This window comes from Thamnophis elegans, chromosome 11 (assembly GCF_009769535.1).
Source record: "Thamnophis elegans isolate rThaEle1 chromosome 11, rThaEle1.pri, whole genome shotgun sequence".
NCBI classification, from domain to species: Eukaryota; Metazoa; Chordata; class Lepidosauria; order Squamata; family Colubridae; genus Thamnophis; species Thamnophis elegans.
In genome coordinates this window covers 35,272,750-35,300,573 of record NC_045551.1, presented here as the reverse complement: position 1 = coordinate 35,300,573, position 27,824 = coordinate 35,272,750, and the positions used below count along the sequence as shown (strand labels likewise).

General features: G+C 39.6%; 1 protein-coding gene across 2 annotated transcripts; it reads right to left on the bottom strand.

The window, feature by feature from the left end:
* Window positions 1-27,701, bottom strand: LOC116514921 (interleukin-1 receptor-like 2). 2 transcript variants are annotated; one of them, XM_032226763.1, is made up of 12 exons: window positions 26,091-27,701; window positions 25,334-25,428; window positions 23,790-23,861; window positions 21,555-21,783; window positions 18,250-18,442; window positions 15,777-15,939; window positions 12,782-12,844; window positions 12,444-12,567; window positions 10,654-10,790; window positions 9,514-9,642; window positions 3,305-3,454; window positions 1-1,995 (listed from the first exon to the last, which is right to left on the bottom strand). In XM_032226763.1, the coding sequence occupies exons 3-12, from the start codon at window positions 23,851-23,853 to the stop codon at window positions 1,625-1,627; spliced, it is 1,623 nt and encodes a 540-aa protein (XP_032082654.1). In that variant the 5' UTR covers window positions 23,854-23,861; window positions 25,334-25,428; window positions 26,091-27,701; the 3' UTR covers window positions 1-1,624. The 2 variants fall into 2 exon arrangements, with proteins under 2 accessions (XP_032082654.1, XP_032082655.1); XM_032226764.1 differs by lacking the exon at window positions 25,334-25,428.
* Window positions 27,702-27,824: the final 123 nt, after the last annotated feature.

The window sequence follows — 27,824 nt, the reverse complement described above, 5'->3', positions numbered from 1 at the left end:
TAGAAGGAGAAACAGTATTTATTTATTTAATTAATTCTACTTTGGCAGCCACATGGTTTTAATCAATTCTGGACAGTTCACATCATAAAAATAATGTACATACACTAGAATATATTTACAAGTAAAAAAGAGTGTGTTGTAAATATACTGCTAAAAACAGACTCTCAGTTGTATTAAAAAAATAAATGTATATAAAATAAGTACACTAAGTGCTTATAAAGGTCAACTGTGCTTATGGTCAACTGTTTATATGTTATATAAGAAGAAATTTTTTAAAAATGACCTCTTCCAAATAATGTGGCATTTTGCAGCTGTTGAGGATAAGCCCAAAATAACCCAGTCATCTTGCGCATCAGACAGTGACTACAGCTGTGCAAGGCAGCCCAAAGGGGTGTTTTATGTAGCACAGGAGTGTAAGAAAAGCAACTCTCTTCAAATGAATAATGCCTGTTTCCAGCTTGTGTAACTGTTCTCAGAAGTTGCTCCTGGATGTTATCTATCTTTGTCTCTTCATGAAGCTTAGGAGAGGCAGCTGGAAAAATCTTCCAAAGCAGCAGGGTGAACCTTGCGAAAAGACTCGTCTGTAGGTTTGAAGAGAAATACTTTGCATTGTCACACATGGTGTAAGGCCTATTTCAAATGCTTAACAAAAGGGAATATTAATGACAGGGCATTCAAAAGGTTTCAGGCCTCCTAGCCTGTTATGTTAGTATAGCTACAAAAAACAGTCTGTAAAAATAAGAGTGGACCCTATTCAAGGGCTTATCTAACGCATCACTTAGTTCTTACTAAGGGGAGCAGAGGTTCAAAAATAGGATGCCAGCAGAAATGCAACCTCCCACAAGGAATTAACCCAAGGCATCTCAGAAACCAGTTTTCTGGCTCAATTGAGTTCTACAACCATGTCTGAGCTTCGTTGGGCTTATTCCTCAGGAATCTGTATGTGTGCACATGCAAATGTTCTCTCTTGAAAATGAGAATCTTCCAAAAATTGTATTTAAAAAATTGAGCAAGTCAAAATGAAATATTTGAGACACTGAGGGTCATTTAAGAAGCTTAAAGGATATATCAAAAATAAAAAGCTAAACACACTTATAAGAAAAATCTAGAAAATATAAACAATATACTACAAAGTGAAAACATAAATGAGTGCCTAAAAGAAGGGGTAGGAGCATTACAGGAGAGCATAAAAGGTTAATATGTAGAAAACTAGATCTACCAAGTAACAAAGCACTTTAATAACATGGTAAACTAGTGCTCAGGAAATCTGGTTTATAGCACAGGTCATCATCAGATGAATTTTGAGTGCTGCTGCACAGAACCTGGAAACATACATTGAGGCAGGATTGGTATCTGAAACTAAAAGGATGGTATAAAATTAGTCAGGAAATCATGGGTATTTGCACCATTTTTATAAGCAAAAATTCCTTATCAAATAATCCCTGTTCACATATCATTTTTTTAAAAAATGAAAATGCTGTACATACTTTAATCTCATGAATAAAAAAGAAAATCAGTTCCAACATTACATATAAATTTAGGAATCCATCTCCATAATATAGGACATGTTGCATCAAATTCAATGTAAACGTCTCTCCAGAGGGATTCTGAAATGATCTCAAGACTATTCTTTTATCATCTGGGTGATTGGCATCAAAGCTAGTCCTTGGGACCCTTGACGTTCTGGTGGCATTCGGTATCTGACCTTTTTCCAAAAGGAACCATTTGCCGAACAAGAGCCTTTCTTCGTGATGTCCCCGTTCCATCTGATAGCTCCTTGTTTTTGCTTGATGTATCTAATGGACTCTGGCATGTTGCTGTAATCCTTTATCTTACCCATTTCGATCAGGATAGTTTTCATTCCATCAGGTATAAGAGCATGATACATTGCTATATTCTGCTCAGGAGCCTCTTCTGAGCTGGACAACCCAGCTACTAGAATCATAATCAGCCTCCTGCTTTGCGTAATGGTGTCATCAACAACGTTGACTATCGCTATAAATCACCACAGATAAAGATTGCACCAAATGTTAATATCCACAAACTTATATTGTTTTAGATACACATGGATGACACAATAATGGGCCAAAAACAATGCCTAGAATCAAGACTATTTCTATATACAAGAAAATAATACTTTTAACAAGCCTTGAAATATAGACTTCTTGAAAAAATAGAACAAGAAATTAATCACTGAATGCTTTTAAAGTGTTACTACATAAAGGCCAAAATAGGTGCTGTAAAAATGAATGCATCTCACACTCCTTGTCGTGTAATTCAACAGAAGGCACCATAACATAGGTATGTGTGTATATGGGTCAGTGGTGGGTTCCAAATTTTTTAACAACCAGTTCTCTGCTGGGTGCGCGTGGCTGAGTGGGTCACGTGACAGAGTTGGCATGGCCAACTCTATGCCACTTGTGTGGGTGATACCTGTATGGGATAGGCATGATTGGGGAGGGAATACAGGGGTCTCTGGTGGGGGGAGGGGCATGAAGAAAGAAAGATCCAACCTGTGTGTGTGTGCACATGTGCATGTGTGCAGCTAGGCTGGGAAAGCTGGCTGCAAGAGGAAGAGAAGCCGGATACTGTTTTTCAGGTCAAAAAATGGCCCCGAAAAACGGCCTGAAAACATGGCAATTTTTCTGCCTTCCGGAGGCCGGAAATGGGCTCATTTCCGGACTTCTGGAACTTCCAGGAGGCCAATTTGTTACCCTCCTCGAGCCTCCATGCAGGCCCTGCACTTAACTGGCATTCAAAATGGGCCGCACTATAAAACTGTGCAATCCTGCATTGTTTACATACATGCATATTTGGCCCATTTATAGACTTGATCCCAGCTGCAGATTTCCTTGGGTGCAATCATAATGAGCGGCTTTTTAAATTCCTCATATTGCTTTCAACAGAGCACTGATTTGAGAACTTAAAATGATTTAAATGATAATTCTGCAGATATAAAAGGAGATCAAGACAGGGCATATTATTGTTATTGTTATTTTCTTTTCTAAAAATATTTCCATTTTTAGTAGCAGAAGTCTTCCTTCTTTAATCATTCTCCTCAGTAACCCCATTTTTTTTTTAAAAAAACTCTGCCTTTGTTTTCATATGATATAAAATGCTGCATGAATTGAAGAGGACTTTTAAGATTCTGGACTGCATAAATAATTATGTCTATTGTACCAGATTTTGTGGAAAGACCACTTGTGAATCTGTATAGATGCTCTGAGTGAGATGGGAAGTCTCAAAATTCAATATATAAGTAAAACAAATAGTAAATAAGCAACATCAGACTGGTTACATTTACCTTTTCCTGGCAAATCATCCCTTCCAGGTATAAAGAGACTGTATCCACACTGTTTTTCCAGAACTTCAGGCAGTACTTTCAGTACAAAGTCAGCTTGGTTGCTGATTTTTGGATATAACACATATGCATCATAGATTTTTCCATCTGAAACTGACAGTAAAAGACAAAACTGCTTCAGAAATTATTAACAACCTCCCTCCCCAATACATGAAACAGTTGGAAGTAGGATTGATTCCAGAACAAACCATGTCTGTTTTATATTGAATGATGATGAAAGTAACAAATGGGAATCTATATCAGTGTTTCTCAACTATGACAATTTTAAGGCGTGTGGACTTCAACTTCAGGGACTCTCAAGTGTAAGCTGAGGAATCCTGGGAGTTGAAGTCTAATAACTTAAAGTTGCCAAGGTTCAGAAACACTTTGTATAATTTGTATAATTATATTTGTATAATGCTCAGGTTTGTATAATGCTCAGAGCGTGAGTAGTGCAGAGACCTAGAGGTGAAGACGCTTGCACCCCACTCTTCTTTCAGAGTCCAATACTAGGCATTAACAGATGTTTCTTAATCAGGGCTCAAAGAGAAAATATCTGCTGCAAACTCTGCATAATATGTGTCAGGGAGGGCACCCCAAACAAGGGATTACAGGGAGATATATATATATGTGTGTGTGTGTGTGTGTGTGTGTGTGTGTGTGCGCGCGCACACACGCGCGTGTGTGTGTACATGTATGTGAGCATTATACAAATATAATTATACAAATTATACAAAATGTTTCTGAACCTTAGCAACTTTAAGTTACCTACCTCCCTGGCTTCAGCTGATAAGGAGGAGGATCTGTGACTTAATGGTTAAGACATCTGCCTAAGATGCAATACAGCACAGATTCGAATCTCAGTAAGGGTATGGCTAGCTGATGAGAGCTAAATAGCTTGAAATAGATCTATACTAGTCTCCCTTTATTTATTTATCAGCACAAATACAACAAATGTAACAAAGGAAACAGTAAAAATATTGGGTTTCTGTCGTGATGGACTCTTGTGATGAGCCGATAGACAGATAATGGAAGCAGTTAGCTTCCTCCCAAAATTAGGGCATACCAGGGGTTGTGACACTATATATATATATATATATATATATATATATATATATATATATACACACACACACACACACACACACACATATACACATACATACATACATACATACACATACACACACATACACACACATATACACACACACACAAACACACATACCGTATTTTTTGGAATATAAGATGCACCCGAGTATAAGACGCACCAGATCCAGGAAAGGTCACCGATGGTGCACAAAGTGAAACTGTGCAAAGGCTCTGCTAGCCACATCTGCCGCCTGCTGTTTCAGCAGGAGTCATGAGTCCAGGAGAATCCCTAAGTTGTGAAGTGGATCTGAACAGGGTAATGCAACCCCATTGAGAACTAAAGATGACAAAAACCTGGTTTTGAAGAGGCAAATTAAAAAAAAGGTTTTCCACTCCTCAAACCTCCCCAAAACAACCCGTTTTTTGCAAAAACGGGCCCAATTTTTTTCCAAAAAAAGGGCATGAATAGCCCTTAGGAGGCTTGTAGAACATTGCTGGGGGGGGGAGGGGGGCAAGCAATAAATGGCCTGTTTTTCACAAAAATGGGCCCCTTTTTTTGACAAACAAAAAGGACGTTAGGAAGCTTATAGAGTGCTCCTGGGGGCTAGGAGGGGCAAAATTGAGCAAAAAAATAGGATGGTTTTTTTTTGCTCATTTCTGCCCTCCCCAGCCCCCAGGAGCTCTCTGAAAGCCTGGTACAAGGTATGCACGGCCATTTTGGTGAAGGGGGATTGTTTTCAGGAGGCACAAAATGCTGTATTCAGTGTATAAGGCGCAGCCAGATTTTCAGCCTCTTTTTTGAGGGAAAAAGGTGTGTTTTATACTCCAAAAATACGGATAAATAAATGTTTATTTTTTTAAGAAAACACAATGTCAGGCCTGCAGTTATATCCCTTTTAGGATCTTTGGCCTGCCACACTCTCTTTTATTTCACTGTGCTGTTTCATTAGTGTAGAAGTTGAGAGGAGGGAATAGAAAGGAGTAGAATTGTGGAATGTGTTGTTGTCATTCTTTTCTAGAAGTCCAAGGTCATCTTTTGTCTCCGCACCTCTGCATCTGACCGGAACTAGATGGATGGAAATGCCAGCGTGTTTGAAGAAGATTGGACCATGTGATGGAAATATAGGTATGGGGATAAGATCATGAACTTTCAACTGGGTGAAATCCCAGGAAGTTTTTAGAATTGGGATTTTTCCCAGTTCGTTGCCAATATGTCTGTCTTATTAAATTGGAACTTTAAAGATAGTTTTGCCTTGGACTCTGATTTAATTCTCCATGATATTTGGAACGCTGACACACAAGGTCTGAACATTTTAGACTATCTATCTATCTATCTATCTATCTATCTATCTATCTATCTATCTATCTATCTATCTATCTATCATCTATCTATCTATCTATCTAGTCTAAAATGTTCAGACCTTGTGTTTTCTTTAAAAAATAAACATTTATTTAAACACACACAAACACACAGACATCTAAAATGTTCAGACCTTGTGTTCTGTTAAAAACATAGAAATGAATTAAAAAGAATAGCATATAACATTTTAAATAACTGTTATATACAAAATGTTAAATCACAATTACCAGTTCTTCAGCTGGTATTGGTCTTCATATGCACTGAGTTCTTCCTAACCTAGGATGTCATATTGTATCACCTAATACAAGGTGTGCAGCCAAGAAGTGTGGCCTTTTGTAAAGGACAGTTGGAAATACTCCCAATACAGAGGTTTTTTTAAGTGCTGTCCAAGATTTTTTGGCATGACACCCAGTAGCCCAATAATTACTGATTATATTATCACCACCATTTATTTATTTATTTATTTATTTAAAACTTTTATTAAATCATGGGTTGCCAAAGGACTCCGGGCGGCTTACAAACAGAATATAAAAAACATAAAAACAATACAATTTAAAACCACAATCATCCATCATAAATTCATTCTAGTCGGGGCCGGACCTCAATAGTGAGGTCAACAGTCCCAGGCCTGCCGGAACAGCCAAGTTTTTACGGCGTTCCTGAAGGCCATCAGAGTGGGTATGGTCCAGATTTCTAGGGGGAGCTGGTTCCAAAGAGTCAGAGCAGCCACCGAGAAGGCTCTCCTCCAAGGGCCCGCCAGCCGACATTGTATAGCTGACGGCACCCGAAGGAGGCCCAATCTATGGGATCTTACTGGTCGCTGGGAGGTAGGTGTCAGCAGGTGGTCTCGAAGGTATCCTGGCCCTAAGCCATGTAGGGCTTTATAGGTGATAACCAACATCAATGGTTGAATTGAGTCCGGAGACCAATAGGCAGCCAGTGCAGCTCACGGAGGATAGGTGTAACGTGGGTGTACCTCGGCACACCCACAATCACCCACGCGGCCGCATTCTGAACCAACTGCAGTCTCCAAATGCTTTTCAAGGGTAGCCCCATGTAGCGTGTGTTACAATAATCCAGCCTCGAGGTGACAAGGGCATGAGTGACCGTTAGAAGCGCATCCTGATCCAAATAGGGCCACAATTGTTGCACCAGGCAAACTTGGGCAAAAGCCCCCCTGGTCACAGCCGATAGATAATGTTCCAATTTCAGCTGCGAATCCAGGACAACTCCCAAATTGCAAGCCCTCTCTGAGGGACGTAAATTTTCTCCCCCCAGGGTTAAGGATGGACTGTCCAAACAGTCCTTTGGGGGCAACATCCAAAGCCACTCAGTCTTATCGGGATTGAACACAAGTTTGTTCGCCCCCATCCAGATCCTAACCGCCTCCAGACATCAGCACATCATGTCCACCGCTTCACTGAGCTGGCAAGGGGCAGAAAGATATAATTGAGTATCATCAGCATATTGATGATACTTTACCCCGTGCTGTCGCATGATCTCGCCCAGCGGCTTCATGTAGATGTTAAATAGGAGGGGGGACAGGATCGAACCCTGAGGCACTCAAGGGGCCTAGCAGTCAACCTCTGCCTCCCGACCAACACCGACTGCGACCTGTCAGAGAGGTAAGAGGAGAACCACCGTAATACGGTGCCTCTCACTCCGACCTCCCTCAGGCGTCACAGAAGGATACCATGGTCGATGGTATCGAAAGCCGCTGAAAGGTCAAGAAGCACCAGGATAGAGGAATGTCCTCTATCCCTAGCCCGCCAGAGATCATCGGTCAGGGCGATCAAAGCAGTTTCCTTGCTGTATCCGGGCCTGAAACCAGATTGACAGGAGTCTAGATAAACTGTTTCTTTCAAGGTCCGTCGGAGTTGAAGCGCCATCACCTTCTCAACAACCTTCCCTAAAAAAGGAGGATTGGAGATGGGATGATAGTTTTTCAAAACACCTGGGTCCAGGGAAGGCTTCTTGAGGAGGGGTCTCACCACTGCTTCCTTTAATGGTTGCGGGAAAAACCCCACCTGCAAAGATGCATTGATAATCATCTGGAGCCAGCCTCATGTCACCTCTCTGCTGGTCGAAACCAGCCAGGAGGGGCACGAGTCTAATAAACAGGTGGAGGCACTCATCGCTCCCATGGTTTTGTCCACTTCCTCTGGGGTGACAAATTCAAACTCATCCCAAAAAATCTGATTAAGACTAGTCCTCGGATTCTCGGCTGACATTGCCCAAACGGAGTCCAGGTCTGTCTGAATCTGAGTGATTTTATCCGACAGAAACTGAACAAACTCCTCAGCTCTTCCCTGCAAGGGTTCCCCCACCTCCTCATCTTTCAGGAAGGAGCGCGTCACCCTAGACAGGGCGGCTGGGCGAGATTCCGCTGATGCAATAAGAGCGGAAAAATGCGCACATTTTGCCGCCCGTATCGCCACTAGATAAGTTCTAATAAAGGCTCTTAGTAGTGATCGATCAGACTCAGAGTTACTGGCCCTCCAACGTCGCTCTAGGCGTCTCTTTTGGTGCTTCATCTCCCGGAGTTCCTTGGTAAACCAAGGTGTCCTCCTGGAGCTGCTGCCGCGGAGAGGCCTCAAAGGCGCAATCCGATCCAATGCTCCAGCCGCCGCATTATTCCAGGCAGCGGCCAAAGACTCGGCCGGTTTGCGGACAAGGGAGTCAGGTATCTCTCCAAGCTCCCTCTGAAACCCCTCAGGGTCCATCAGGCACCTGGGGCGGAACCATTTAATCGGCTCCATCTCCCTGCAGTGGGGGGGGGGTAGTGTCCTGAAGTTAAGCCTCAGCAAGGAGTGATCTGACTATGACAAGGGCAAAGTCTCTATTCCCCTTAAATCAAGATGTCTCCACTGCCCCGAGAGACATACAAGGTCAAGCGTGTGTCCCGCCCTATGAGTCAGACCCTGAACTACCTGGGTCAGATCCATGGTTGTCATGGAAGCCATGAACTCCTGTGCCCCATCTGAGCGTTCATCGAGAGACAGCAGATTAAAGTCCCTCAATACCATAAGTCTGGGGAACTCCACCGCCAACCCAGCTACTGCCTCTCGTAGCACAGGCAGGGCTGTCGTGACACAGCTGGGAGGCAGGTACATCAATAGCAAGCCCAATTGAACCCTTAGATCCAACTTCAAGAGGAGAGACTCACACCCCATAATCTCTGGGGCAGGGATCCTGCGAGGAACTAACGACATTCAGACGATGACTGCTACTCCCCCACCCCTTCTCTGATGTCGTGGTTGGTGGAGCACCTGAAACCCATCTTGGCACATTTCTGAGATGGGAACACCGCCCTCTTGGCCCAGCCAGGTTTCGGTTATACATGCCAGGTTGGCCTCCTCGTCCAATATTAAATCTCGGACGAGGGGAGCTTTGTTCACAACCAACCTGGCATTTAGCAACAACAACCTGAGACTGGGGCCCTGTACTCCTCTGACACCAGATCCTTGAGCTGAGCCTGAGGGGCCGGAACAAGCAATCGCTGTAATGTAGCGAATCCTTGTTCCCCGATAATGGCTAGCCCTACAACTCCCCCCATATCTGCCCCTCCCAGTCATGACTGGGATGCTCTGACTTCCCTTATCCCCGTAGACCCCACCCCCTCTCCCATGGCCCCCCTTTTTCCCGGCAGCTCATATATTCCATTCACACCATACTATGACTATACTATTATTCTTCCCTTTTAATATAAACAGAGTATTACCTTTTTTATGAAAAAAAGGGCGACATGATTTCCGATACCAAAGGACAATTTCAATCTTGAACAAGATGCAGATTAATATAGGAATAATCAGTAGTAATATCAATATCACAAAAGCTGCATAGTTTTTTGCTAAATCAGAAAAAAAAATAATCATGTTAAATACAGTATTCTATGCAATGGTTAGAATAATGATCAGCACTTAGAAATCACTGAGCCAAATTTGGCTTTCCTCAGCAAGTATGTTTGTCTTGATTTCTAGTTCAAAGCTTAGATAAAAATCGTATGAGTGGTATGTTGAGAAAAGTAATTGTGGTGCTGGCCAACAGGAAATATATTTACATCAAAGGGGTAATCCAGATTCAATTTTCACAAATTTAAAGTCATTAAATAGCTATATGGCTTTCAGTTACATTGGACACAAAATAAGCAGTTTTGCACAGAGGAATTGTCACTCACTTCTATTCTGCTAATGCCTTTGATGGTACAAGATATTAGGATCAAAAAAACAAAAACAAAAAAACAAAAAAACCAAAGATATAATCTATGGAAGGAACAAGGGGACTTTGGTATCATATTCCACCACTCTTTGGGTGGCAATGTTTGGCATTAGTTCAGGACATCTCCTTTAAGATCTTATTACAGGTTGTCCTTGTCTTAACATTTCGTTTAGTGATGTTACAACAGCACTTAGGGACATTTTACACGTAAGACTGTTGCAACCCTATATCTTAGAAAACTTTCCATTTTTATCCCTGCATCAGTTTGGTTGTTTGTTATATTCTATGGGATAAAATTGCAGCAGACTAAATGGGGAAAAAAATGAAAAATATTTTAAGACTTTTGGTGCAATCCAAGCAATCCAAGTACAACTTAAATTCTGATAGACATAGAATTTCCTATGGGTGGAATTCTATGCATATCAGAACACATTTCACAACAAACTATGTGGCTTGCTTTCCAATACGTGCACAGAATGTCTCCATTTCATTCTATTTCTCACTTCTATATTCAGTATTTCAGAGGTTGAAATGCTGCAGCAATATTTCATTATTTCTACATCTGTATCTTTCCCCCTTTTTTCTGTTCTAGATTTGCATTCTTTCTAAGGTACATTTAGAAATCAAATATAAAATGGCATACTTGGGCGCTGTATTTTGATGTATGCTGCAACTTCACCTGCATGGCAAGTAAACTGCTGATCATAATCTTCAGTTTTCAACTTTGTAATGTTCAGAGACACCGTAAAAATCTCTGCTCCATCCTTTGGAATATTTGTTCTATATTAAAATTGCAATATATTAGAGATATATTACTGTTGACCTCACCCCATTCCTAAGAAGTCAGTAGGGGCATGCATAAGTGCACCAGCGTGCCTAATGCCCCTGACCTACTGTCCCCATTTATTTGTACCCATTTCCTGTGTTCTTATTCATGTTTATTCTTCTTCTTGTTATTTTGTACCTGAGTGACAAACTAAATAAATACATTTTATATTTAAATTAGACTGTAAAGAACTGTCATGTTCACACAAAGGTTCAGGTTCAAAATCTCAACTTAAGTTAACACTTGATGCCAGAAAGACTAGCTATATCATCTACTTTTGCAGTGTTTCACATATGCTAAGAATTGATACCATATAGCACTATGCCCTACAGTGCCTATTCAACTTGCTTATGCCTTATGTAGTTAATTGCAAAGAAGCTGTGTCTGAATTTCATTACTGATACAGTAGACAGGGATTATATATGTCTATGGAGATTCTCAGTCATCCAGGCCACGGTTGTCCCAAAAGTTCTTTTTCAAAAACTTTCTCAACTTTCTTTTTTTCTTAGAAGACATTTGGCTTCTCTTTGAAGAAGCTTCTTCAGCTGTGACTGGATGGTGGGGAATGGAAGGATTTATATTCCTTGCAGACAGCTGGACATTTGCATTCTTTTAGAGAGTGGTTGAGGCCATTTGGAGATTTGTCTGTGTCTTTGGGGCCACCTACTGGCAAGTAGTGCAAATGGGCATGCAGCCCTTTTGGAACTGCTGAAAGAGATCCTGTAGTCTGCAACTTTTCTCAAAATATGTTCCTATTCCCATATCATTCAAGAGTGTTCATCCCAAGGTGCATAACTAAATCTCTATGGAGATTCTCATCCAGGTCACAGTTGTACCAAAGATCCTTTTTGTCAAGTGGCCTCAACGACTCTCTAAAAGAATGCAAATGTCCAGCTGCCTGCATGGAATGTAAATCCTTCCGTTCCCCACCACCCAGTCACAGCTGAAGAAGCTTCTTAGCTGAGAAGCGAAATGTCTTCTTAGGAAAACAGGAAAGTCCAGTCGCCTCTTGAAAAAGCATCTTTGGGACAGGGATTATATAAATATATCAGAATATTTAGGGGTCTATATAATACAAAAGATTCTGAAATAATTAATCATTTGTTTGGCAACAGCACCAAGTTGTTTGTTTGTCTGTCAACTCCCCATGTTGACATTCCACACATACCGTAGGCGGAGCTGGATCTCACATTACAGTAGCTGGTTTGAGATGGGTGTATTTATTGGGCAACGTGATTTATGACACAGAGTGAGGGGAGGAAAGGAACAGGGGCAAACTTCAGAAGCAGATAGACAAAGCAAAAGAAATGGCTGCGAATAAGAATTGCCTAATGAAGAATGCCTAATGAAGCTGTTAATAAAGCACTGGTTTTTGTATTACAATATCGGGTCGCTTATTATTAATCAGGCATCGTTGCGAAACTTTACAGACAGCCATTTCTTTTGCTTTGTCTATCTGCTTCTAACCTTTGCCCCTGTTCCTTTCCTCCGCTCACTCTGTGTCATAAATCACAATAATTAATTAGTGCATGAGCATTAAATCTATTACAAAATGAAAACAAATTGTGCTTGATTAATTTATGTATTAAAATATATATCATACTTACTGATTTCCTTCTATGATTCTACCATTAAATAGACTGTCAACTTGAGTATAATTTACTTTCCAGGATATAGGAATGAAACTGTCTCTGAAACTTGATACATTGCACTCTGTAAAGACATTGGATCCTAAAAATTGAAAATAGAAAGTTATTTTTTTAAATAAATAGATTTATAAATAAATAAATTTATATCTGGGTAATTTAATGAAAGCATGTCGTTTTTTCGTCTTGCCCACCCTGAATGTCATTACATCATTGAGATTAAAATGTGTGCAAATTGAAAATGGTTTATAAAAATTTTATTGTCTTTTTTTAAATTGAGATAATACCAGAGAACTTACCAACATCAGCTTCAATAGTATTGTTTAGGGGGTACAAAATTTCAGTTCTCTTCCTGGCTGAATCTTTTGATAGAACACAAAAACATATAAAAGTATTTAAGTCATTCATACTATTATTCTTCTCATCCTTCCTATTACCTATCTCCTCCCACTTATGACTATAACCAGGTTGCTTGTATTTTTATGATTTACATTGTTCTGTTTGTTTCCTAGTATGATTTGATTGCTTATTAGTAATCTATGATTAACTATTATTAACTGTTGTAACTTATGATTCTTGATGAATGTATTTTTTCCTCTCTTTTTCTTTTTATGTACTCTGAGAGCATATGCACCAGAGGTGGTATTCAGCAGGTACTGACCAGTTCTGGAGAACTGGTAGCGGAAATTTTGAATAGTTCGGAGAACCAGTAAATATCACCTCTGACTGGCCCCGCCCCATCTATTCTCTGCCTCCTGAGTCCCAGCTGATTGGCAGGGAATGGGGATTTTGCAGAATCCTTCCCTTGGAGTGGGGAGGGAATAGAGATTTTACAGTATCCTTCCCCTGCCACACCTACCAAGCCACACCCACCACTGATATGCACCAAAGGCAAATTCCTTGTGTATCCAATCACACTTGGTCAATAAAGAATTCTATTCTATATGTCTATATTCTATATGTCACATAATAAGCATTTGTTTAAGCCAAAATTTTGTTAAGTAAACAGAATATCAAAACACATTACAAAGATTATCTTAGATGTACATAAACTCCTGATAGCTTGGTATGTATGAATTCAATATCTATAGCATTTTTATTCCAAGAAAAATCCCAATGGCTTTCATACGTAAATAAATTAAGTATTTTTAAAATACAGTATATATATATATATAAAATAGCAAAAGAAATAGCAAAGGAAAAAAAGGCAAAATATATTCAGGCCCAGAACTAAATTTTAAATACTATTCAGATGAATACTTGGAGTACAATGCTTTGAAAATGATTCATAAGACAACTTGGAATTTGAGCAAGTACTGTACCTCACTGCCATTTACTGAAACAGCCCATCTTTTTCCAATTTTCCAAAATACAGCTGATTTTTTTAAAAATTTAAGTATTGCAACTTTCCTGCAATTCTTGTGAAGAAATTTTTAAGAAGAGGAAATTCTTTATTGACTAGCAAAAAGATGTTGTGCTCATGTGAACTCCAAACCAATGGCAACACGATGGAGCAGGTAACAAAAGAAACATAGCAATGCAAACTCTGCCTCTTCTCTATTGAATTCGCACAAGGGAAGTAGGAAATGGTGAAAAGGGCATTGTGCTACCCTAATGTCACTGTGGTTAGGAAGAGAGATGCCTATAACTAAAGCAATTCTTGTGAATCATTTTGATATGTGAAAAGCTGGGACACTATTCAGGGAGATGAATATCATGGTGGATTTTGACTTTTAATCAGGATGGTTTAACAGCCATTGCTACTTTATTTCCCTCTGCTATGACCTAATGAAGGGGACACTAATATTTTCAATATTTGAATGAATAACAGTGCTGGCCCCTAAGCTACCATCCCTAAGGCATTTAAAAATCAGCTTTTTCATATTTTTCAGTGCAAGAGCATGGGTTTTACAACAAATGGAGATTTTGTAAAAACCCTTAGTATTAGAAATACGTTTGGAACATGGAACGTGTGTGTGGGGGTGGGTGGGGGTGTCTAGATAGATAGATATAGATAGATAGATAGATAGATAGATAGATAGATAGATAGATAGATAGATAGATAGATAGATAGATGCATGCATGCATGCATGCATGCATGCATGCATACATACATACATACATACATACATACATACATACATACATACCATAGATAGACAGACAGAAAGAAAGATAGAGCTGGAGATGGAGATAAAATATTTACATGGTCACCCATCTCAAAAAAATGATGTTGGTGGCATACAAAAATTAAAACCAAACAATAATCCAGAATGCCTAATTTTTGTCAATTCCCAATCATCAACCACAGCAACAGCAGGAAAGGTGACGCCTATGTCAGGGGAGCGCAGGGGGGTTGTGCGTGGGCACGCCCACACCCATAATGCTATGGGCGCAACCCCAGTGAACATGCATGCAACCAGCGCAACCGCCCCCCGCCCCCACGCTTTTGGCGCACTTTCCCCCCCTACCCAGGGTCCAGAGGCTTTCTAGGAGCTTGGGGAGGGTGAAAACAGCCTCCTCCCCCCCCAGAGGCCATCCAGAGGCTACAGGGGCTTCCCTGAAGTTCCAGAGGGCGAAAAATGGTCCTATGGGCAACCTGGAAGTTCAGGAACGGTGACTTCAGGTTTGCTCATAGGGCCGTTTTTTGCCCTCTGGAGCTTTCCCAAAGTTCTGGTTTGCCCGTAGGGCTGGTGTTTTGCCTTCCAGAGGGCAAAAAACGGCCTTAAAGAAGGCTGAAGTTAGCTGGCCAGCACGCGCATGTGTGCTAGAGCTGACAGGGCAATGCCTCGAGGGCCCTAACAAATGGCTCCGCGTGCCACATGTGGTATACGTGCCATAGGTTCGCCATCATGGACCTATGATAAAGCTTGACTTACCTAAATACATTATTAGTTCAAAGATTATAAAAAGAACCAACTAGTTTTTATTTAAAGAATCTTCATGCTGGCCTGGCAATTGAACTTCTAATACTTTTAACTGGAATAAAAAAGGATTAATCTGTTGTAAACCATATTTAATTGTGAATTATCCCCTGCAATTGCATGCATTATATACAGTATCACTGATTAAAAGTACATTTGGAATATTAAATGTTGTTTTGACATTATGTGTATAATAGTGGCACATGTCTCAATTGCTAGATAGATTAATATACAACATGATCATTTTGAAAACTGCATTAAATAGGTAAAATAAATATAAGTAAGCAGACAGAAAAAAAGAGTGGAAAACATTCATTGCCCAGATAATATAGGAGCAAATTACCACACTGCTGATAACACAATTACTTACCTAATAAATTCATTAAAATACTATTTGAAAAATTGTATTTCTTTCCCCTAAAAGTATAGGTTCCTTTGCATAAATATTTTCCCTCATCATCTTTTTTCAATTCTTTTATAATAAGTTGGTTTCTGAACAACGCAAATCGTTCTCCTTGTACTGACTCACATTCCTAAATATAGCAAAGTAAAATATTTCAATGACAAAAAGGGGAAGAAAATGCTTCTTAAATTGTAACATACTTCAATGGGTCTGCCAATGACACATGCTTATCAGTATGTAAATTTGATTACTCTGTGCATATGTACCTCCACATACATATACTCAACTGCTTTTTGTAAAAAGATATTAGTTCATAGTTTGGGTTACTGGACACCCAGATAATAACAGTGGCAAATGGGACCTTTCACTAGCTTTTGATGATTAACTGATTGTGTCTCTACCTAGAGCAGGAAACTTACTTTCAGTGACACAGATGCTAATCACCTCAGGATTTGTTTTCTAAAATATGTTATTAGTAGGGCAACCACAGAAGGTAGTCAGAAATTGCAGCTGGTCAATAATGCAGCAGCAAAAGTAATAAGTAGTATTGGAAGACCTTTATGTTAAAACAACAATATTAATTGCTTTCTGAGCATAATGCAAGGTTTTTTGCTGTATGGGGGCATCCAAAGTAAAAAGAAGCTTGTGTGTGTGTGTGTGTGTGTTTGTCATATATCTGTTACTAATATATGACATAGGCCCAAATTACCTGGCATCCTCCCAGTGGTGGGTTCCAGATCCCGTTGCAACTGGTACGATGCAATGGGGCTGAGCGTCCACCACATGAACGAGCACAGCGCGCACATGCATACTTACTGTGACGCCTCCATAGTTCTTGATCTACCACAAGCTGCTCGGCGGAGCATCGCGCCCCAAAAACCCCAAATACCAGTAAGGAGCGCGGGTGGGCCTCTGGAGCATCATACCGGAACAGTACCTGGTGCTCCCGGCAGGCACCGGTATGCCCGTACCAGGGCGTACCAGTCATAACCCACCACTGCATTCTCCCTATTGCTCTATAGCCCTTTTCACACTCTTAGGTTTTTAATAAAGCTCATTTTACTGGTCCTATTTAACATTCTACCTGCAGCACATATATATATATATATGTATATGTAGTAAATATGGCCCCCTTTGTGATAGGAATCATACATACTGTGAAATGTCATTATCACCAGTGTTGAAGCTAGCATATTCTTTTTTACAGCTTAGGAAAGGGCTTAAAATTGTTTACTTGGGACTTTTTAGACTGCTAAAGGTTGTAGTGTTTTGTTTTAACATATATCTGAGAATTATATATATTATTTATGTAATAAATATATTACATAAAATATTATTATTACATTTTCATACATTTATAAATCTGATTTATGCTCTGTGTATATGTGAGTGTGTTTGTGCATGTGTCTAGGGCAGGGGTGTCAAACTCAAGGCCCGTAGGCTGGATGGGGCCCGCACTGTGCTTAGATCTGGCCCGTGGGGCTGCCGTGGAAACAGCAAAGGACCAGCCCGTAGTGCCTCAGCCAATGAAAACAGAGCTTGGGGAAGCCATATGCAGCCCAGCCAGGCTGCATTTTCTTTGGAGAAGGGCTGCAGGAGGCCATCACAGCCAAAAACAAAGCCTTGATGAGTGATGTCGAGCTGACCACACCCTCCCTGGCCACGTCCCCCTGGCCCCCTAAGGTCAACACAACACTGATGGAGCCCTCAATGAAATCAAGTTTGACACCCCTGGTCTAGGGTATTGTGGACAATTGAAAGAATATCTCAGAGAAGGTTGTATTCTTCATGTAGTCACCACTGAATTCAACTTGTCAGTCTTTATTCTATAGACATATCAACACATTGATTTTGAACAAAGAGGCATGTAATTTTCTTTTCTTATTATTTTTATTATTCTCAATGTTTGTGTTTCTGTGTGAACTTTTGTTTTTAGCTTTCCTCCTAGCAACGCTTTGAACTGGATTATACAGAATATAAGTGGTCCACAGACCTTGAGAGATCACAGCCGAGCAGGGGTGAAATTCAGCAGGTACTGACATGTTCTAGAGAACCGGTAGTGGAAATTTTGAATACTTTGGAGAACCGGCAAATACCACCTCTGGCTGGCCCCAGAGGGGTGGGAATGGAGATTTTTCAATATCCTCCCCCCAGGAGTGGGGAGAGAATGGAGATTTTGCAGTATCCTTCCCTGTCACGCCCACCAAGCCACATCCACAGAACTGGTAGTAAAAAAAAATGAATTTCACCACTGCAGCGGAGGCAATTCAAGGAATTAGTCTCTAAATTCAGTGGGCAATGAATTATAATTTCACCTGCTTCTTCAAAGTGTCTCCCCTGCTACTGTGCTAATATTACAAAGGAAAAGCAAGAGACAGGCTCATTTAATATCCACTAAAAAAAAAAAAAAACAGAAGGAGGAATTTTAAAACATTTGTACCTTATACCACTGAATGGAAGAATAATCTACTTCCTGTCCAAAGTAATTCACTTGATGACACACAATCCGGGATGATCCTTTTGGAAACAAGGTTTGCTCAAGGTGGTAATTTTCATTAAAACAAAGACCAGCGCTATTATTGAGAGCTGCAATTTGGATGCTGTACTTATAACATACTGTTGAATTCCTATAACTAAACATTAAAATATTAAAATTATTATTTTTTATACAGAACAATTCTATTTTCTGCCTGAATATTTTACCAAACCTTTGTATTTTATTTTCTTATACATTATTGCCACCATGTCCAAAACTATTTAACTGGGCAATCAGTAAATCATCCCTTAGTCCAAGTCTGAGGTTAAAATCATTCACCATTTAGATCAATATCTATAAAAATAGATGCAAAATACACATGCTTTTTTTCTTTTTATTGTTATTTTTTGTCCTTTAAAACATAAGCTGTACCAGGTTTGTCTGGAATTGGGAAGACTTTAAATATAACAAACAATAAAAGCAAATAGATAAAAACATTATTCAGGGGTATCTCAAATGCTGTTGGAGGAAAATCCTCATTGTTGAGGAAGAATGTAAATTTTAAATAAAATTACTTTAAGTCCAATCACTACCAAATTCACTACCTTACATACCATGGATGGAGGCAGAGAGCAGGTGGGCTATGTAAAGTGTATTTTTTAATGAACCACCTTCCCTGATTCATACTAATACTTTTAATAAGAAGCATTATTTGAGTTGGCATACTGTCTATCCCAACATAGGCATGGGCTATGCTTGAATTTTGCATTATCTTTAAAGTTCATTCTCTAAGTATAGCTTGCTTATTTTTGCCTGAGAATGGAAGCTTATCTGCAGTTTGAAGATCTTGTGATTCAGGGGACAGAGGCATAGTTCTTTTCCTGTTTTCTTTAACCGTAAGTTCCTCATTTACAAGATGAGTACAAGATAACCATTTTAACTTCCCCGAAATATTAGAAAGCTATTAGAAGGCTGCAGCAGCAGACCTGGATGTTAAAACAGGGTATTGCCCTCAGTGCTACTAATGTCTGAGGTAGTTCATCAGTGAAGTTGGGGGTGGGGCAGTTCTACATTCTGCTGGGGAACAGGCTATGATCAAGTAAGAGCACAACCAGTACACGCCCATTTTATGGAAAAATCTCTTCCTACAGACACACCCCAAAAATTAGATTAGCTCCATCCCTTTTGACATTCTGGAAATCCCCATAGACATGGTTATATAATCAGTTGATATTTGTTTTATATTTCTCACTTTTATATTTGTTGTTGTTCAGTTATTTAATGCTGCCCAGAATGATGTGAGATGAGTGGCTACACAAATCTGATAAGAAAGAAAGAAAGAAAGAAAGAAAGAAAGAAAGAAAGAAAGAAAGAAAGGAGGGAGGGAGGGAGGGAGGGAGGGAGGAAGGGAAGGAAAGAAAGAAATCACCCAGTAATGGTGATGACAGAGTATTCTCTGTATTATCGAGATTTAAATAAGTTAACAGCTCCACTGTACTACTTAATAGAAAGAGCTTATATGTGTGGCTCATTTTGTTCCTAGTATGTCTTCTACAGTAGTAGCTCTTAGGCATGCAGGTGGTCTTCAACTTACAATCATTTGTTTGATGACCATTCAAACTTGTAACAGCACTGCAGAAAGTGACTTACGACTGTTTTTCACACTTACAACCATTGCAGCATCCCCATAGTCACATGACTAAAATTTGGGTGCTTGGCAACTGGCATATATTTATGATAGTTGCACTGTTGAATGGTCATGTGACCTCCATTTGTAACCTCCCCAGTTGGCTTCCAACAAACAAAGTCAATGGAAAAAGTCAGATTTTCTTAATGACCGTACGATTAATTTAACAACTGCAATGATTTGGTTAACAAAGGTCATAAAATAGGGCAAACTGACTTAACAACTGTCTTGCTTTAGCAATGGAAAGTTTGGGCTCAATTGTGGTTATAAGTTGAGGACTATCTGTATTAAACAGTATTACTCAAGAACCTCAACTACATCTGAAGACTCTTGGGAGTATGAATGTTGAGAAATTGATTCTTCCCATCTCATCAGCTACAGACCACAAGAGGGAAGTAGAATGTAGGAAGAAAGTTAAGGATTTACTCCCTCTTTGTCAATAACTTTGTTTGCAGTTGTTTAATAGATTGCTATTTCTGGATCACTTCCTTCCACTTCTCAAGTTCTCACACACAAAACACATCAACCTCTAAAAAGAACTAAGAATGCTGTGGGTCCCCCCACCAAGAAGTTGCAATGCAAATTTATTTAGTCAGCATAGATTTAGAAGTGTGGTCATGTGGTTTTAAAGTAGGTTTGATAGTAGCCTTGTTATCCCAAATGTCATCTCTCAAAAACTTCTCAGCATGACATTATAGTGCTATAGTGCTAAAGAAACATCTGACAAAGGTGTACTTCATATTCTCAATAAACTAACAGTCATAGTGGTGCAGTGGTTAGAATACAGTAATGCAGGCTAATTCTGCCAGAAGCTAAATCCTGACAGCCTTAAGGTTGACTCAGCCTTCCATTCTTCCAAGGTCAGTAAAATGAGGACCCAGATTGTTGGAGGCAATATGCTGACTCTGTAAACTGCTTAAGAGAGGATTGTAAAGTACTATGAAGCAGTATATAAGTCTGAGTGCTAATGCTAGGCTTCTGTCCCCTGTATAAACTGCTGTCAACAATCCTGAGGGCTTTATATCTAACAACAAAATGATATGAAACATCATTGTCCTCTAGAAAATGCTGGGACTGCTGGAAAAAAATCCTATACCAAAACAGCTTCTACCTATAGGAAAGCTATGGATTTTCTGTTGTTTATGTAGACAATTACTTGCCTAATGTTGGCGCTCTAATAAAAGAGCCATCAGCAGATAGATAGAATTAGTTATGATCTACCACACAATCAAATGCCTGATTCAAACCATGCACTGCAGACTAAGGCAGACCAATTAAAATAGAGCTGCCACCATTTCCAACCACCTGATAATGCCCAAGAAGACTTCAATCATGAAACCAATCCCACAAAATTCAAATTCCACACAATTATAAATGTTGCAAAGTGATACCGACTTCTCAACCCTTGCTCCAAGGAAGGCTTCCCAGGATGTAATGTGGCACTTTTGCAGAAAAACCCTAGTTATCTACTTTGGTATAGATTTCGCTAAACTTAGATAACCCCAACAACAATTTAAATTCCCAATGATGTATCAAAATACAACCCCCTCCACTCCCAGAATCAATAAATGCAATTCCTTACCTACAGTGATACAATCCTGAATCTTGAGCTATTGTAGGGATAAACCAGAGGCTGGTATTCTGTTGGAATACTCTTGAAAAAGGCGGTGTAATCAAAGGTGTGTCATTTCCATTCATGTACCAGTTCAGGGTAAAGTTTGTACGTTGATAGTGTGAAATTGGGCAGTCAAGCCTAAAAGGATTGTTTTCTTCAAATATCTTCTCCCTTTCATATTTCTGGAAACATTTCTCTACATGAAGGGGAGGAAATCATTGTGTTTTAAACAATACATTCCAACAATAAGTCCATTGTTTAAAAAAAACTCTCTATCAAAATCCACCCAATTTGGATTGTGGCTGTGATCATTTGGGGGGGAGATCCTAAGCATGTTTGTAACACTGTTGCAGCCCTTGAGCTAAACAAACTCATACTTAATTTTCCAAGAATTTACATTGCAGATACATTTTGGGGAATGCTTTTGTAGTACTCTGTTTTGAAAAATATTGACATGCAAGTTTAGCTATGGCTACCCAATAGCAAAGAAACGCAGTGGCTCAGTGGCTAAGATGCTGAGCTTGTCAATCAGAAGGTCGCCAGTTCAGCAGTTCGAATCCCTAGCGCCGCATAACTGCGTGAGCTCCCATTATTTGTCCAAGCTTCTGCCAACCTAACAGTTCTAAAGCAGGTAAAATATGCAAGTAGAAAAATAGGGACCACTTTGGTGGGAAGGTAACAGCGTTTCGTGCGCCTTTGCTATTTAGTCATGCCGGCCATATGACCACTGAGATGTCTTCGGAGAGCACTGGCTCTTCGGCTTAGAAACGGAGATGAGCACCGCCCCTAGAGCAGGAAACAACTAGCACACATGTGTAGGAGAACCTTTACCTTTACCTTACTCAAAAGCAAATCTCAGTTCATTCAATGGCGCTTTTTCTCAGACAGTTTTTGATAGGACCGTCGTCTTCATCTTATTTTGTTTATGACAGCAGCTTGCAGTTTCCATCATTTATGGCTTACAATATAAATTAAGAAATGAGGAAAACTTTCTTATTTATCCCCTTATCTCTACACAGTCACCTTTGCTTCTCCAACATTTAGGGTGTTGGAGCAGCAGGGATTATCCGGTTTTCAGAGAAGAAAAGATCAGGGCCTTTACAAAAGGAAACATCCCCAATTTAATTTGCCTGGGATCCATTTCCATTTACCTCAAAAAACTTAATAAGCACTTCGATATCTCAAATATGGAAAAAAGTGCTACAATGAATGTGCTTACATAGGTAGTTCTTGATTTACAGCAGTTCATTTAGTGAGTGTTCAAATGGCATGGAAAAAAGTGACTTAGAAGCATTTTTCATATCTATAGCCATTGCGGCATCCTCATAGTCATGCAATCAAAATTCAGATGCTTGGCAACTGACTCATATTTATGACCGTGGCAGTATCCTGGGGTCACGTGATCCCCTTTTGCGGCCTTCTGACAAAGCAAAATCAATGGGGAAGCCAGATTCACTTAACAACCATGTTACTAACTTAACAAATGCAACGATTCACTTAATAACTGTGGAAAGAAATGTCATAAAAGAAATCAAAATTCACCTAAGAAATATGTCACTTAACAGAAATGTTGAGCTCAATTGAGGTCATAAGCCAAGCACTACCTATAATCATAATCATAATCCTGCTACAAAACCACACTGAACCTCTGCACTGAAATATTTAATTCACTTTTATGACTCCTTTATGAACCATGGTATAAATTAGAACAGCGCAAAAAGAAGAGATAAAATCAGCATTACAAAGCTAACTGCAATAGCGATCTAAATACAAATCTAAAGTTACCTTTCTTTTCATGAAATAGCATCTCAGAAATCCACTTTGGAATTGATTCTATTAGCTAGACCTGTGTTTCTCAAACTTGGCAACTTTAAAATGTGTACAATTCAATTATCACACTGGCTTTTAGCAGTTAAGTTTATGTATTATAAATTGTCATTATAATTACCCACTTAAAAAATAGCATAGCTCACTTTACACTTCTTTCATACTACTGTACCAGAGTCTGTAATTCAACCTAGGTCAGCATGCATTCCACAGTATGAAACACTTTTGTCCATATTGCACAGAAAAATTGCCTGCTGAATTTTAAAAGAAAAGTAAAAGTTTACATCTAATAACCAGTGTAATTAGCATAAATACAATTGCTCCATTTTTAAACTCTCACCGAGTATTTGAGAAAGTTGTTTACAAGGAACTCACCTGATTTGAGTACACAGATAAATGAGAGGACTAGAATACAGTAATCAGCTAAAGCAGGTTTCATGTTTTACTCTACAAAAAGGAAAGAAGCAAAAGACTCAATACATTCAAGCTGTAAATATTTGATACTTTTCCGTTTTCAATTATTATCATTTACAAGAAACCTTGCTGTTTCTTCATTTTTCCCTCCAGTCCTCCCACACATACAAACCCCCCCCCCCCCAAAAAAAAATGTCAGTATGGTACTGTACAGTAAAAGAGAATTAAATAAAACGTCTCTGGATAATTTACTTTGTTAGGCAACAAAGGTTTTTTAGTATTTTTTTTTCATTTATTGAAGATTACAAAAAATAAAGAGAAATAAAAAAGATAAACAAAAAGAGATGCAAATTAAAGACCGATACATGAAAAATAAAATTATACAGAACTAAATTATAGGAAGAAAAAAAAACACCCCCTCAAATTTAAAAATCAGAATTAACATTGCCAATAGTAAATATATTGAATATGTACGAGTATGCCTGTGCATGTGTATTAGTAATCATTAGTTTACACAAAAGTTATTTCTAACAGTATCTTACTATTAATTAGTAAAAGATATAAATAATTTAAATATAACTTTATTGTTGAACTATCAACATGAAATCCATGCCAAAGAAAAGCCATCACACTAAAACATTATCTAAAAGAAATAAAATGAAAGAATCTTGGAATCAGCCATTAGTTATCTGTCCCCAAAATAGCCATCAAGATCAAGATCTTCCTAGGCAAAACTGTATCTTATGAAAGTACATGGAATCTTAATTCAACTACTGTTATAATTTGGTTAATGATTAAGGACAGTTACAGCTTTTTTTTTATTTCAATGTACTAGCTGCCCAACGCCAATATCTTTACTATCTGCTCAAAAGTAAATCAATTCAAAATATTTACTCTCTCTGGTAATTAACTAAAATGTTACTTACTTTATATTCAAGTAATATAACAAATCAGTGTTCTTTATTAGCTTCTAGTTTCATTTAAAACTGAAATATTGTCTACTTGCTGAAAGTTATTAGTCACAGAGAGTTCATAAACAATGTTTATGTACTCCTAAAATATACATTACTAGTGGTAAAATGTATAATAATCCCAAAATAAATTGGATACTTTTCTACAACATTGTGCAAATTATTTAGAAAACTGGAATATTATGTCCATCTTCAGATAGCAATTAAAAACAAAAATTAGCATAAAGTCCGTTTAAATAAAAAACCTATGAAATTTAAAATATACCAATATATTTAATTATGCAATTATTTTGGCAAAATAGGCAATCCCATTACTGTATAAGAAAATCTATTTATGTTTCAAGAAGTAACCCTATTATGTTCAACGTGATTTATATAGAATAATATAATTCTATAAAATAGCTATTTTCTAAATAAATCACGTGAACATAACCCTATTATGTTCACGTGATTTATTTAGAAAATAGCTATTTTCTAAAAACTGTAGCTTATTATGCTACCGTTTTGTAATAATATTAAATAAAATCTACTCACCTCAGAAAAAAGGAAGCTATTAAATAGGTTTTAAAAATTTCGTAGCAATTTATGGTGAAACCCGTAGTCTTTTCTTTTCCCCGGAAATGCTTTTCCTGTGAAGATAACTGGACGTAAAACTTCCAATTGGAAATTCAAGGTGGCAAGTAATACTTTTAAAGGAAGTGAACTGCCTTTCGCTTAACCTTGGCCGGAAAATTTGACTGATTTGCATAATCTCTGTAAAAAGAGCTTTTCGGCAACGCAGAAACCTCAGAGTTTCTGCTGGCAAATTCTCCCTCCGGAAGGAAGCTCTCAAAGCCATCACCATCCGTCAGGAAAGAAATAAAAAAAATTAGACGAGGAATCACGGAACAGCTGCTTCTTTGCCTATTAAACCGGTTCCACCAGCTTCTTGGTGAAGAAGCCATCTGAACTCAGTGCACAGACAAATTCAATGTTGCGGAATACAGGGCAAATTCAGTGTTGCGGAAAAAGGAAGAAAGCTTCCCGCTAAAAAATGTCTCTATCTCTGTATTGTCCGCCCGTCTGTCTATCTATCCATCTGATAGAAGATCTAGGGCTCTTCTATCTATCTCTTGAAGTCGCCCTCAATATGTTTGCAGCAGATGGGAAGTTTAATACCATATCAGTGCCAAAACGTGAGATGAGCCGCGTATAAATTTAAACAAACAAACAATGGTTTAAAGGACCCCACCTACCACCCCTCGATTCCCAGCCCCAAGTATTTCAGACACACAAAGTATAGTCATCTGACCTGAACAAGAACAATCTTAAGGCCCCATGAAGATGGAAAAATAGATAAGGTGATTAGCTTAGCTGATTTTCAGGTAACACAAAGGAAGGGGTTCGCCATTGCCTCCTTTTGGGGTGTTTTCTCGACTTCCACTGGGTGATCTTCGGGTGAGTTCTCATCCAAACAGTAATTGCGACCTCCTTGGCTTGGAGCAGCCAGCCGAGTGCGGCTCCTCGAGCGTTATAAACGCGAGCGCTTGGCTAGGAAGTGGCTAGACTTGCAAGACGACTAACGCACCAAGAGGGGAGCCGTAAAACGTGTTGTGTGGGTGTTTTTTATGTAACGAGCACCTTTTGGCGCAACAGATAACCCTGCTACCTTCCACCCACCCCAGCCCTCTCTCTGGAAGCTGTTAACTCCAGTCCAACTCCAGGAGGACTGGAAAGTGGGCCGGGCCGGAGTGAAAGGCAGGAATGAAGTGGAATCTCAGCCTCGCTTTCAATGCCGGAACCGGGACACTTGAGAGCACCTAGAAATAGCAGTAAGAAAGCAACAGGTCGTTTGGCTCAATATTTGGGATGGGTGGGAGGATTGTCGTGAGAACCTAATGTTGCGGAGGAAGTTTTTCTGGCGCACCGACTTCTTCGGTAGGAAATTGTGTCATAGTGCGCATATAGCAATTGCTGTTGCAACCTCGGACACTCCAAAGTCGAAGAGCTTCCGCGGCTTCTCTTTCCAGGGGCCTTTCTCCGCCTCCGCCCGGCCAAGAGCACGGTTGCAGAAGTGGCAACGAAAGGAGGCCCGCCAGTCACGGCATTGGCGGGAACAAACAAATCGACTCCGCTCGGAAGCCTCGCCTTCCTCGCGAACCAGGGCAAGACTGTTAGTTGGCGCCCAGTACGCCAACGCGCGCAAAAAAGGGGGAAAGAGGGTAAAATTTCACTGAACCCCAGGCGGAATTTAGAGGAAAGTCCCTCCGTCGATAATATCGCAGGACCGTTATCGGACTATTTCGCTTAAAGATCGCGTATAGTAATTCCGAAATATTGTAAGCTGCTTCGTTCCATGCTAGCTATTCCGCACCTCCCTTGATAAAGAAAATGGAGCCTAGCCAGAAGTTCACAATCATGCTGCACTCTGAACGTTCCTGTTGAATCCCCTGCTTGACTGAGCTGTCCAGGCTTGCGAACTGTTTTCTTCCTTCCCTTTCAATTGGATCCTCTTCTTCCCCCTTTGCGCTGTCAGATCCGGGAGAGCGATCCACTTGTTTGTGCTTCGGCCTTCTGGAAAATGAAGCCCTCTGCAAGGCTGCTGAGGAATTTCTGGAGCCCTGTTGGAGCCATTGAATCGATTTTTCCAACATTATGTCCAGATGGCTTCCATTCTGTTGCTTTGGGTCCAAGCTTGTGTGTCCTGATGAAGTAGAGGATGCAGTCAGTTCTAGAGCAGAAGCCTAGGTATTGCCTAAAAATTAATGAGAAAAATTAACGCCATGCTTTTGAGAGCATATTGTGATGCTCTCAAGATTCCAAAATACCTTCCTGGGCTCTATAGACAGATTCACTGTTATTGTAGATATAGTATCTCCAGTGCTTGCTGACTGATGGGAAATATGCTTAGCAGTGGTGGAATTCAAAACATTTTACTACCAGTTCTGTGGGCGACTTTGTGGGTGGGGCTTTGTGGGCGTGGCAGGGGAAGGTTACTGCAAAATCCCCATTCCATTCCCACCCACTAATCTGCTTTCCAGCTCTT